Below are 14,402 nucleotides of genomic sequence, written 5' to 3' on the forward strand. Positions count from 1 at the left end.
AATGTTGAAACTTAAAATTAATTCCCAACAAGTCGATCCCAAAATTCTGTCGACAATTCAAGTCTGCTGTGTCAAAAAACACCATGACAACAATTTAGTTTACAGGTTTCAATTCACTTTACTGTTGATTCATCTCATATCATAAAATAGAATAAATGTTCTAATAAACTGAGCATAGGAGGTTGGTTTTATAGACAGAAAAGGGCTGAAGAAAGCAGAAACAAAACCAACAGTGGACTGGTTATTTCAAAGTGACTTTCCTTTAGGGCAGGGACAGGGAGACAGAACACTAGAAATATAACTCAGTTTGCTTTTTTTTTTTTTTTTGGCAAAAGGATTAAGGCAGAAAAACATCACCATCATGCCAATCAAAAGTGGCCTGTTTGGAAAATTTGACTGCTATTTCTCTACTCCTGATTTCTCAGGTTAGATAAACAGCTTAGTTCCAGCTTGGTGGCATGGAACACTAGTGTGTGCCCCATTTTTATTTTTAGCCTGGTCTTTTGGAGCTTAGTGAGGGAGGTTAGTCCAAAACAATGGCCTCCTGTAATTTTTATTTAACAACTGGGTCTTCTCTTTCTGTGCCTTGTGAGGTTGTGCTCTTCTGTTCCTTGACTTTCATTTTAGTAAGGTTTTGGGAGTGACAGAGACAATGGCAGGTGTTCCGTGTGACCAATAGTCTCCATTTGGCTTCCATAGAAACAAACTACTCTTCTCTTCAGGACTCAATCTTTATTGCGTTATGAAATAATTAAATTATGTAACTATGAGAACATGTACAACTGGCATAGCGAAGTTTAAGAAGAAACCATTGACTCTCCGTAAATATGCAATTCAGTGGTAACAGAAGTATGTGGGCATCAGTTCATTTATTTTACAGAGGGAATGTAAATTGTGGTTAAGTCAGGCAAGTTGGATTAAATGGGAATTAGTTAACTGAGCTACTTTATTGTATTTTTTGGTACTGGGGACTGAACTACTGAGCCACTTCCCCAACCCTTTTTCTTTTTTTAAATAAATTTTAGTTGTAGATAGTCATAATACCTTTATTTAATTTATTTATATGTGTTGCTGAGGATCGAACCCAGTGCCTCGTGTGTGCTAGGCAAGCATTCTACCATTGAGCAACAACCCCAGCCCTGTTTTTTCTTTTTTTGAGATAGGGTCTTGCAGAGTTGCTTAGAGTCTTGGTAAATTGCTGAGGCTGGCCTCAAAATTACAATCCTTCTGCCTCAGCCTCCTGAGTTACTGGGATTACAGGTGTGCACCACCATACTTGGCCTGAGCTATTTTAAATAAATGAGCATGACATTCATCAATAGGGTGTGTTACTGGCTTCTTGGACAACTAACTTAAACTTTAAAGATGTGAATATGTCTAAAATGCTCTGAGCAAGTGGATGCCTATCTAGGACCAGACTCTTTTCTGCCCTGTGACATGGGTACTTGTGATATGTTCAGAATGTCCACCCTGGATTCTAGATCTTGTCTGTCCAACTTCTAGTAATCCCTTCCTCTGCCTTCATCTCCTCATCAGACTTTTGCCTCTGACTTTGGAGACCTTGGTTTGCACCTGTGAGTTAATATCTTTGCCCTTTCACAGACACTTGGTTCCTCCAGTCTACCATTTGCAAATTCTTCAGGACAGACCCAATGTGTCTTCCTCTCTGTTTCTTCCTCTGCAGGAAGTTAGTTGTAGCTTCTCTGCTTTGACTTAGTTTCCCACTCCTTGTTTTCTATCTTCCAAAATTCTGATGTTTTACACCTGTCATTTCCCATATTTGTCTTCACATCTGAGAGGTCTAATGATCTTTAAAAAATTACTATCAATATAATGGAGGCTCCAAGGAATACAGAATCCTGCTTATCTTCAGTAGCTCATGTTTGGACATCTCTGTATTGTCGATTTCTGATTCCTAAACCTTTGATCTCCTTGTTCCCCAGAAAATAGGAGCCTCAGTTTTGAGCAATTGGAAAAAGATACCCACTCAGTCTTTTCCTAGGACTGCTTCACAGAGCCCCTTTGTTCTGTGGTTAATATACTGACAGGAAAGAGCCAGTGTGAATTAGCTTTTGTAAATATCAGTTAAGACTTGGGAAACTCTTTGGCATAAAGGTTAAGTGCAATTAAAGCTAATCTTACAGTTAAGCTGAGAAATTTCCTATTGATTGGAAAATAAGACTAATTAGGTCAGATGAGCTTTTCTCTTTTGTTAAGAAGGACAATGTGTAGGGACTTCGAATTAAAACTTTGCCCTAGAACAAGGGGCAGATGTTGCATTTCCTAAACTCACAACAATTGTTTTTTGTACAAATGCATTGGTACTTCCAAGATTTGGGTGGGTAGAACTTAATTATTCTACTATTTCATAGTGCATAATTTTTATCACATATTTATTTCTGCAGGAGTATAATTAGTTCCTTGAGGGTAGAGTCTGTTTCTGATACGTTAGCATCTCTGAATGTCAGAAGAGGGGCTTACCATAGACTCAGGTGCTGTGCATAAGCTCAGTTTACCTCTGTATCAACCTGCAGATGAGCAACCACTATGTTCATCTCTGTTATAGATGAAGAAGCTGAGGCACAAGTCACACTAGCTATAGTAAGAGGTAACAAGGTATTTTACAGATGGGAATAAAACTGGTTAAATCAGAATAGTTAGTTCTAAGGATAGTTTCAAGAGGTACTGGTTCCAGTTGGCTGATTAACCAGGTTAGCATGATCCTACCCCAGGCTACTGCAGTATCTGCCTTCAGTGCTTTCTAGAGAGACCGAACTGGGACTTCATGGACCTTGCAGAATTGGTTGTATGATTATTTTCTAACAAATCTTTGACAAATTTGCTCTGAGGATATTTTTCACTGTAACATACACTCTGGGGCAAGGTTATGGAAGAAGCTCTTATAGCTCAATCTATCTCTCTACTACAGGAGGCCTGTAAAATGTTAATAAATGTGAATAATGTTAATAATGTAAAAATGTTAATAATGTGAATGACCAAATTGACTTAGGTTAATTTGTAACTTCCTTCTTCCTTAGTTATCTCCAACTAAGGAGAAATCTAGTCCAAGAGTCAAATAATGTCTTGTGAAAATTTATCATAGACCTCAAACAAAGACTCTTGGGGCTATAATCTCTGACCTGAAGTCCTTCCTGTAGTGTGAGAGCATTTGGCTCACAGATAAGACCTCTGGGTTAAAATTTAAAACCATCAGTTAGAAATTCATTCTGTCAGCACTGGGGATTAAATCCAAGGGTGCTTGACCCCAGCTCTTTTTATTTATTTATTTTTATTTTGAGACAAGGTCTCACTAACTTTCCCAGGCTGGCCTTGAACTTGTGATCTTCCTGCCTCAGCCTCCCAAGTAGTGCATCATTGGGTCCGCCCAGTGTTGGAAATTTAATGTTGACCCCAAGCACCATACACCTGTTCTAATGGGAAGGGGTCCTGGTCAAAGCCAGCTGTGATTAAGTGACTATCAAGATGGCTTCTCCCTTTTCCTTTTGGATCACTGTGGTGGAAATTCTGCCCCTGATTTTCTCCTTCTCTGTAGAAGAGATATGTCTTATATGTCCTCTTTGGATGCACCTATACCTCAAGTTGCTCTAAGTTCCAAAGACATTGAAAAATTTTAGCCTTGCTGGTGGTCTCATATCACAAGTAGTCTAGTAATTGCTTGTGAATTTCAGGAATATTTAGATTTTGAGGTGAGAAGCATATAAGTGGTACTTTAAAATATATTAAAAAATGAAAAATCTCATATGAATATAAAAATGAATTAAGAATAATAACTGAAGCTGGGTGTGGTGGCACATGCCTATAATCCCAGCCACTCAGGAGGCTGAGGCAGGAAGATTACAAGTTCAAGGCCACCTTAGCAACTTTGAACTTTGCTGATAGAACTTTTTTTTTTTTGCCCTTTTTCTTCTTCTTCCTTTTTAAAAAAATGAACACAAAACCTTAATTTACTTATTTTTATGTGGTGCTGAGGCTCAAACCCAGTGTCTCTCATGAGTGATACAAGTGCTCTACCACTGAGCCACAAACCCATCCCCAGCTGATAGAACTTTTAATTGTCCATCTACAATACTGCTAACAGAACTTTGGAGAAGGTTCAAATCTATTATGTACAGCATAATAGCCAGTAGTCACATGTGACTATTAAGCATTTGAAATATAGTTCATGAAATTGAGGAATTGAAGAGTGTGTGTGTGTGTGTGTGTTACAGGGGATTGAACCCCAGTCCTGGCACATGCTAGGCACATGCTCTATCACCGAGCTACACACCAAGCCCTTTTTATTTTTCGAATGGGATCTTGCTGAGTTGCTGAGGTTGGTCTTGAATTGTGAACCTCCTGCCTCAGTCTCCCAAGAAGCTGGAATTATAGGTGTGTATGGCAGAAATTGAACTTGCAATTTCATTTAATTTAAACTGAAGTAACCACTTGTGACTAGTTACCACATTGGCCCTCACAGATCTAGAATATGGTGATAACTTTGATTCAGGATAGTCTGGGTTACGCTGCAGCCACAAAGTACCCTAAAACCTTTGGTGGTTTGTAAGAACTGAGGTCTATTTCTTGCTGGTTATGAGCAATTCTAGGTTGGCTGGGGACCCAGGTGGAGAGAGCAGCCATCATCCCACATTTGGCCTGTTGTTATGGAGAGTCTTGCACCAGCACTTAAGTGCTTTTGCCCAGAGGACACTTAACACTCTGTTCCCAGCTCACTACCCAACTCTTCACCCAGCCTGACCTACTCAGAAAACCAGGACAGCAGAAAGCCTCAGTAACCCCTACCACAGACAGTAGCCATCCTCCCTCAAGACACAGAGGAGACCCCAGGGGATAAGGACAGCAGTACTGCTTGTGTTAACTGGAGAAGTGTGTTTCCTCAGAATTCAGTTTCCATCACCACCTTCAAACTCATTAGCACAGATTCATCAAATTCATCCATTCATCAAATGGGAAACAAAGTGCAAATATCAAACATTTTGGTAAAAAGAGACTTCATATAAAGTGTCAGCTGACAAGAATCAGCATATCTTTCTAGGTATGCATAGACATATCTTTTGATGGGAAGATCTGCAATGTAAGGAATATTCAACGGATTTTAATGATGGGATGAAAATGAATGGAATAAAGTGTATTAGTTATTTTTCTGGTGCAGAATATGTATCATACATTTTTTGCTAGCAAGGAATAAAAACAGTCCTTCTCTTTTATAAATTCCTCACCAAGAAAATTTGTAGATCATGATTGCCCTAAAAAAATGAAAACTTTTCAATCTTAACTGGACAATGAATTTCTTCTCTCCAGAGTAGACTATGGAACCACAGAATCATCCATTCCAACACTTAACTACATGTCTTGAATTCTTTCTAGAATAGTCACAATATTACTTGAATAGCCCAAGACATGGGGGACTTATTAGCTGATATCCAATAATGGACTTCCTGTCAGCAGGACTGACAGCTTCCTGAGCACACCCTTCATTATTGAGACATAGAAAAAGACTTGGTTGCCAATAATGAACTTGTCTAATGTCACCAACTCAAACCATGCTCTGGTAAATAAAATCAGTGATGATGATGATTTTGTCACATGTAAAAAACATCACACAGATTTTAGCATTACAAGGTGCTGATACTATATAAAATATACTCCTTCTAGAGTGTAATGGCACTAAACTGACACTTGAGAAGAGCTTTGAACTAAATTAGGTCATCTGAATAAACAAGAAGTGTTTACATCTTTTATATCTGTATCTTCTGTTCCTTAGTAAAACACAACACTACAAGTCAGTTTTTCACATATGTTTGGGATAGTGTTTGGTTTTAGTTATCAGGATGTTACCTGTGGACTCTACAATTGGTAGCGTGGAGGAAAGAGAGAGAAGTTTGCAAAGATTGAACAAACAGCATGTACTGTGATATCCTTTATTTAAAAATTGTGGTCTAACTACAGTTGTAGTGTTCTCATTTACCATTCTGATGGCACATAAACAAGAGAACATTAACACAATTCCAAGAAGGCATTAACCTGAAAACACGCATATATACCACCCATGCACCCACACAAAACACACACACACACATACACAAACATACACACACACAGATTATAGTTCAAACACAAAGTGATGAAAAACGCTTTGAATGCTCTAAATCAAATTAAAACCCCTTTATTATAGTAAACTGTGGCAATACTGTGGTTATAAAGGAAAAAAAACTAACTTTAAAAAAGCAAAAAAAAAAAAAGGAAAAATACTGGCAATTTGAAACTAGCAAAAAGCAGCTAAAATAGAAGAAAAAAATAAGACTGAAAATCAAAATTCTAATGCTGATACTGTGAAGAATTGCACAGAAGTAGTTTAAAATTGGTTCTAAAGAAACTATTAAAAAGTCCCTTGAAATAGTAAATTGCTGCACCTTATAAACAGTGGAAAAGAAAAAAAAGAGTATTTGGAATGTTACACACACACACACACACACACACACACAGAGGAAATGCACTAGGGTATAGCATCAGTTTATGGTCTTTGTTTATGACCTTCAGAAAGTTTTATAAAGACAAAAACTTAAGTGCCAAGGTTGTGAAAGAAAATTAAAAATTCCTACAGATGCGAGTCTGAGTGCATTTATCAGGTCTAAGAATATATTTCAAGGCTGGGGGCCAGGCATGACTGATGCACATTTGAGAAGGAAAATATAGTGGACCCGTAAGGTAGGCCAAGCTCTTTGGAGAGTGTTGAAAATGAAGATTATTAAACTCAAGACTATCTTGCAGAAGATTTCAAAGTACGTGGAATTCTACAGTTGTTCATCTATTGAAATTGGTTTCATAGTGCCCAATAAATAATTGACTAACTTCAGCAAACTGGTTTTTCCTACATTGAGACACAAACATCTTTACCACGCATGCAGGCTGGATACTCTGTAATATAGCACAAATCTGAATCCTGATTGAATAAGAAAAGCACATTAGCAAGAATTATTTTTTCCACGGGTTTTTATCCAAATGTCAGAAATTGCTAGACATTTGTGGAATGGGATAAGTTTACATTTCCTACTGATTTTAGAAGAAAAGGATATTTTCCTTTCCTAAGGAAGCCAGAGTCATCCATGAGCCTGGGACCTGTCTTCAGAATCTAAGAAACATAATTAATATGTCCTTAGAGCCAAAACTCATGACAAGTACAGGTTCAGAAAAATAGGTTGAAAGGGACAGGGAAACGGAACGGCCTAACATCTATCTACAGCATACTTTGGAGTAGTGTGCCTTGTAAGTTAAAATGGCTCAACTGCTTTCAGAGTGAAATGCTGCGGTTCTCTGGAGTCTGGGGCTGGGGCAAGGCCTTCCATCTCCAGGTGCCCTCTGAGCTGAACTGTGGCATCCGGGCCCAAAGCCCTTGTGGCCTTTATTTTCATGAGTGTGTTCAGTTGGGGAATTTATGATTTTGTCCAGGTAAAAATTTCTTTTGGTTACCTTCTCTCAAAATCAACTGGTCAGGCATTTTGCTGGTGATTTCCTGAAATGAAATCTAGCTGCACTAGTATCTTAAGGTGCCAGCTAATTCAAATTAATGCCCATCAATAATGCTGCTAGGTATCAACTGCTATTGCTAAAGAATCAACCCCCAAATGGCCTAACTAGAAAAATCTATCACACTAGGTGCTTTTACTATCTCGAGTTTTTTGAGCTTTAGAGAAGCAGTCCTTTTAAAAATGACTTAGAACCCCCTTCTCTCTGGCTTCGTTTCACTCTTCCTCTTCTTCCTCTTCCCCTTCCCCTTCTCCTTCCTCCATGGTTTCCACAATGAGCTCTGCTGTGCAGGTGGCTTCTCCAAGACTGTTGACAGCCTTGCAGGTGTACTTGGCGTCGTCATCCCCACAGACGTCGCTAATAATCAGAGAGCAGTTCCCATCCTCATCGTAGTCTATCTGGAAGTGGCGGGACTCCCTGATTGACTGGTCGTCTTTGAACCAGACGACCTCAGGGTCTGGATATCCTGCATCACAGGGAGACAACACAGGTTGCAGAGTCTGCTATTCAAAGTCTCTTATCGATTCATACCAGCGACTCTCTATTGATTAAGGTGGTCAAGGGAAAAACTCTGACGCTGGCTCTTCGCATCTGTTTTGATATCTATATTGACACATGGCCATGTGTTATGAATACTATGATCTGAAACCCCAAATAAGGTAATTTCAAGGGTATCCATTTCCTACCCGTGCTGGGCCCTCACCAGCCCTCCTTGAAACAATGCTCCAACTCTGACTGCACACTTAGGGCTGAATATCTTTTGGAGGAAAATACATTGTCTTCTTTTATATAAAAGCTTAACTTTTAAATTAAAAATATTCAGAATAAATGAGCACAAGGGATCTTTTTGGGGTGCTGGAAATATTCTAAAATTGAATTGTGCTGATGGGTGAGTGACGAAAACTTTACTAAAAATAATTGAGTTGTACACTTAAAATGGGTGAATTTTTCATGGTACATAAAATACAACTCAACCAAGCAGATAACAGCTATATAAAACATGAGAGGAAATGATGATATTGCTAAGAAAAAAAAAAGCATATTTGTTTTAATCTGATGCAGGTAACGTGCCTGCAGATAACTGGAAATGAATTCACTGGTTGGCCTCGTTTCATGTTAGTCATGTTTCCACGAAGTTCAGTATTAAAAAGTAAATAAAATAAGCCAGGAACAGTGGTGTGCATATGTAAATCCCAGCTACTTAGCAGGATGAGGCAGGGGGATCACAATGTAGGTAAATTAGTGAGATCCTGTCTTAAAATAAAAATTTTGAAAAGGATTGGGGATGTATATAGCTTAGTGGTAAAGCATCCCTGGGTTCAATACCCAGTACCCGCCCCCCACAAAACAATATAATTCATACACATAAAATAAATACATATTTTAAAGTGGAGCGTGTATATATACATGAGTGTCATCAACATTGCATATATGTATATATACATATATTATATATATAGTATAGGTTTAAACATATTATATAGATATATAGGTTTAAATAAATTATATAGATATAAATATATATAGATATATATTTAAATCTATACTATATATAATATTTCAACTGTCTTTCTCTTAAAATTTGGATAAGCATTTTTAAAATTTTTATTTATTTATTTTGGAGAAGTGTTTATAGAGGAAAAAATTTTGGTCCAAGCTAGAATAAAAATTAGACACAAGAATTTAAGAATTGCTGGGGCTGGGATTGTGGCTCAGCAGTAGAGCGCTCTCCTAGCACGGGTGGGACCCGGGTTCAAGCCTCAGCATCATATAAAAATAAAGGCATTGTGTTGTGTCCATCTACACTTAAAAAATAAATATTAAAAAGAAGAATTTAAGAATTTATGGGCATGGTGGCACATGCTATAATCCTAGTGGCTAGGGGAGGGGGCGATGAGGCAGGAGGACAGGAGTTCAAAGCCAGCCTCAGCAACTCAGTGAGGCCCTCAGCAACTCAGTGAGACCCTGTCTCTATATAAAAAGGGCTGGGGATGTGGCTCAGTGGTTGAGTGAAAACCCTAGTACAAAAAAAAAAAAAAAAAGAAAGAAAGAAACTTAACAGAATTCTAACATTCTTTTTAAGTATAATTTTCTTTTTATCAAACAACATCCATATGCTTTAATTTCTCTTGCAAGTACCAGTGAGAAGTTATACAAATATAAGGAGATAATCTTAAGGAGATTACATACAAAAGATGATCATCACTATGTTAAATTAAAAAGGAAAGAACTCAGAAGACCAAGGACAATGGTGAGGGTGAGAGTTATAGGCGGCGGTTCTGGCTTTGAGCAGAAGCCCATCTGAGAACCTTCATATTACCAAAGGCAGCACAGCCCCATTTTTTTTTAATCAGATGAAAAAAAGAGAAAAATTGTGGTAGACAAAATATTTATAAGGCATCTAGATAATATAAAGGTGAGGAGAAAATTTGGTTTCTCCTTCCTAAGGCTGGGTTATTTTACTCAAAGGCATCATGGCCACAGTGATAGAAAGCTGCACAGAATGGGAGACAGGGTTTGTTCGGAAGGCCACGCTGTGCTGTGTGACCTTGGGGAAATCGCTCAATAAACTTTTGTGCTTTACGTGCTCAGAACAAAATGGGGAAAAAACTCTTCACTTTGGTTGGCATGTGAAAGTCCCAGACTTGAAGCAAAGAGGCCTGACTTATCCTGCTCCTAGAATTTCTAGAATGTTGCAATCTGTGGAAACAGAACAGCTTTGTGTCATCAACTCTGCTAATTTCTCAGGCACCATGCCAAGATCCCTTAAGGTCCTTGGGTCCTAACTTTCCCTTACTTTCAAGTCACATTGCATGCTCTCCCTCTGAGCTTACCAAGCCCCTACTTTCCCCTTTACTTCATGACCTCTTTTCTTTTTTGGTACGGAGGATTAAACCCAGGGTTGTTTTTTTTTTTTTTTTTTTTTTCCCCCAGGGTCTTGCTAAATTGCTGAGGTTGGCCTTGAATTTGTGATTTTCCTGCCTCAGCCTCCCAAGTAGCTGGGATTACACACATAAACCCCCATGCCCAGAGGCAACAATATCCTTCCTTCCTTCTTTCCTTGGTACTGGGGTTTGAACCCAGGGATGCTGCTGAGGATGGCTTTGGACTTGTGATCTTCCTGCCTCAGCCTCCCAAATTGTTGGGATTATAAGTGTGTGCCACCACACCTGGCACTGTTTCATGACCACTTTAAAGACTCAAAAGATTTTCCCTTTTCATGTATGGGACCTCACAGAACTACTAGGGCCACTGTGGGTTAGATGTCAATTTATAGATAAAGGGCCTAAACCCAGCAGACTCATCCACTGTCACTGAGCCTGTCAATAAGCAGTAGAACTTGCCAACTCCAGTTCTCTGTCCTTTGTGCCAAGCTCCCTTTCAGTGCCTCTGGGGGCAATTCACAGGCTTCTCAGCAGTTCACAAAGCTCACTTCATTATGCATGTTACACAGCCAGGAAGGCCCACAATAAGCCTGGTGGCTGGGGTAAGTAGGTGAAATATCAGCTGGGCCCGTGGGAAAGTCACTGAAGGGCACTACCCTTCAAGAGGCAGGGTGGAGGGAGTGGCCCTTTGGAACCAGCTCCTCCTGATCCAGTGCACCTCAGAGTCTGGCTGTTCCTCCTGCTGCAGCACAGCCCTGCCATGTTACACAGGCTGCTTCTGGGCCACCCCTGGAGTGTGTGAGAAGCAGAGCTTCAGTTTACCTTCGATCTTGCAGTCAAATCTAGCAGCACTTCCCTCCACAACTTCAAGATCACGAATGGTCTTGGAGAAGTAGGGTTTTACATGGGGCTTCTCCTCAGCAACGGCTTCGAGGAAAGCCTGGGAGACATCTTCTAGAAGACAAGGAGAGAAGCTGGTCATTTCTTTATTCCTTGTTCTCTCTTCTCCCCTGATTTAAAAAGGCTGACTTAAAAAAAAAAAAAAGAATTTGCTAGAATTTAGCAAATAATGCAGCTTAGCGAAGTGAATCATAAGCACTTCTCCTGGGGATGGTTGGCCTTCTGCCAAATGGTTTCTGGCAGCAGTGAGAACTGTACCCAAAACAGGGAAATGTTCAGCCTCTCCCCGCCCTGATGCCAATACATTGAAAGAGGAAGTCATCTTCAGAAAGGGGTTTTGGCTGCATTTCCTGCTGTGTCAGGATGGGTTGAGGGCGTCTGAAAAGGACAGAACCTCTCCAGCCTTCCTATTTCAAGGATCCTTCGCCCTCCTACTGCAGCAGGATGCTCACCTGCTCCTTGGAAGGGAGGAACCAGGTTCTAGAGGCACTGTCAACTTGCCCGAGTTTTGTGTTCCACGCTTAGGTGGACTCGAAGATGTATGGCTGTGGACTGGTATTATGGGATAGGTCCAGGGGAAAAGATGGAACTTGGAGGGGCTCCTGTGTCTACTCTCGTCTCTTCAGGCTTCGTCTGAGACGTGTAGTGAGAGGCAGGAGTGGCTCTGGAGAGACCAGACCCACATGCTACAGACTGTCGCTGGCTGCAAGGAAGCTCCAGAGCAGCAAGCAGCAGCCTCGCCAATTACTCTGCCTCTGCACAAAAGGAATCTAGACTCAGTGTCTCACCTGTGGATACCAAAAGCATCAGGTAGTATGGGATCGAGGGGCATCTCTGGCCAAAAGAGGCAGTTCAGGAAGATAACTGCCAGCCCCTGAGTGCACCCAAAGCAGGGAGAGGCCAAGGCCTTGGCTGAGGAGATGGGTGGGACAGCACCCCAAAAATGGTGGGCAAGGAGCTAACCTCTCATCTCCAGGAGGCTTGCTGACCAAAGCCCACTCAGCCTAACTTGTTTCAGCAGCATGAACAGTGGCAGAGAATGTAGACTATACACGTTAATTTTTGTTCCAAACAAGACTACAGGACAATGGAAAAATGGAAGGATATTAAAAAATTTAGGCAACTGTATATGATTTTTATTTTATCTTTGCCTATCAATATATGTCTCAATTTTTTAATAAAAGGGAAGTTTTTAATAAGTCCTTATTAATTTTTATGCAAAATAGAGGGAAAAGAAGAGCCGAGGTCATCTAGTTCTAGTAGGCATAGAATAACTTTTCCTCTGAAAATAGTTAAACACATGGTTAAACAATTAAAGAATACTCGCTAGATTTAGTAATTGTTGTCAGGGAAACCTAAAAGTACTCCTGAATTTATCCTTGTAGGATACATTAACACACACACACATACACACACACACAGAGCCAAACCCCAAATATTCAAAATGCTCCTCTACCCCAACCCTTTCTTTCTCACCAACTGGCTGGAAAAAAAAAATCTTCTTGAATTTTTACCAGGCTCCTTACCTTCAGATTCTAGTTTTTCTGCATTGAGCGGGCTGGTTGGTGATCCCGTTGAGGATTTCCTGCCACTGAGCCCTGAGATCATTGCCATAGAGGACAGTCTTCCAATGGCTCTCACAGCATTGCCCGTTTTCTGGAAAACAGACACAGTCTGGACTCAGGCAGTGTCCCTGGTTCCAGTGGAGCAGTGCTGGGCCTCCGGGGAGAAGAGCCCAGCCCGGGAGAAGCAGCTGCTCCCTGGACCAAGGGCCTCCCGAGCGAGCGCAGAGGTCCTACTGGAGGACTGAGCCCAACCTTGCTCTGCTCAGCACTATCGGCGTGTCCGAAGATGTTCGGAGAATGGAATGGGGCCTGGAGCTGGTGTGTGCGTTAATGTGACTAAACAAGGTCAACATGAAACAAAAACCCTTTTCATACTGTGCTTCAACTCCCATAAAAGGGATAGTTTATATAAAGCAACTGCAGGCTGAGACAGCTCCAAAGACTTATTGCTGACTGGGCCCACTGGGGCTGTTTCTTGTAAAACAATGCCAGTGAAAGGATTATAACTGGTCAAGAGAATAGTTACTACAGATCCCATGGGTCCTGATGCACAAGGAAAAAAAACAAAAAACCAACATTCTGTTGACCTTGGGAGCTCCACTTAACCTCTCTGGACTTCAGTTTCCTTCTGTGTATTAGGAGGGTTTGGGCAAGAAGATCTCCACAGTTCCATTTAGCTCAGTCAATGATTTAGAGTCTTAGGAGATTTCGAGAAACACTTGGGCTGGCCCCAGCACAAGTCTCTGACAGCACAGTGGAGTCGAGAGGGGTGCTAGTCCCTGCTCAACACTCAGGCATCGAGAAGCAGCACCCGAAGAGGAACTTTGGGAGGAGTGGAATTGCTGCTGAGAAGGATCAGAACTTGAGATCTAGTTTCTTTCTTTTATACTTTTATTGATTGATTGATTGATTGATTTTTGTGTGGTGCTGAGGATCGAACCCAGGGCCTCGCATGTGTGGGGCTCTACCCCTGCGCCATGACCCCAGTCCCTTGAGATCTACTTTCTCTGGATTGTGAAAATTCTACCAAGCATAGGATTTAGGTCAAGAAATCCTCAAAAGTGTATAACTGTGTTTCTCATCTTTCAATAAAGTTTCTCACCCTTTTTCTAAAGCCAGTGGGAATGACTAAGATAAGAAAGCTACAGCACGGCCAGGTCTTTCCATCTTGCCTCACAGCAGCTTTCTTAGGCATCCAGAGGCTGACATCTGCAGAAGCCCAGCAGCTGTGACCTCAGATGGGCCACTTGTCCCCTTCTGAGAGAGCAAAGAAACAGCCTTTCCAGAGGCCTGATGCTCTGCACTCGCTCACCGGACCACACACTGCACAGGCAAAAACCGTTTTCCTCCTGAATTAACTTCCCACACTTAAGAAGCTCAGTAAAGCCTCAATTTAGCTGGGAAGTCAGTGTTTTCAGTAAAAGGATTATTTCAGCTGGGTGTGGTGGCGCATGCCTGTGATCCTAGCAGCTCAGGAGGCTGAGTCAGGAGGATCCCAAGTTCAAAG

The 14,402-nt window shown here is 40.8% G+C and overlaps 1 protein-coding gene across 13 annotated transcripts in view; it reads right to left on the reverse strand.

Annotated features, from left to right (window-relative positions):
- Positions 1–5,925: 5,925 nt before the first annotated feature.
- Positions 5,926–14,402, reverse strand: part of Mylk (myosin light chain kinase) — a 244,422-nt gene continuing 235,945 nt past the window's right edge. For 11 of the 13 annotated variants that reach the window (XM_058583501.1, XM_058583500.1, XM_046458049.2 and 8 more), the window contains 3 exons: positions 12,857–12,986; positions 11,253–11,384; positions 5,926–8,011 (listed from right to left, as the gene is read on the reverse strand). In XM_058583501.1, coding sequence (XP_058439484.1) covers positions 7,761–8,011; positions 11,253–11,384; positions 12,857–12,986 — 513 coding nt within the window. In that variant the 3' untranslated portion in view covers positions 5,926–7,760. Of the gene's footprint in view, positions 8,012–11,252; positions 11,385–12,856; positions 12,987–13,147; positions 13,275–14,402 lie in introns of those variants that run through there. The other 2 variants (XM_046458056.2, XM_046458051.2) reach the window with 2 other exon arrangements.

Source organism: Marmota monax, unplaced genomic scaffold, assembly GCF_021218885.2.
Source record: "Marmota monax isolate L192 unplaced genomic scaffold, Marmota_monax_Labrador192_F-V1.1 WCK01_AAM20220418_F8-fsc00052, whole genome shotgun sequence".
NCBI lineage: Eukaryota > Metazoa > Chordata > Mammalia > Rodentia > Sciuridae > Marmota > Marmota monax.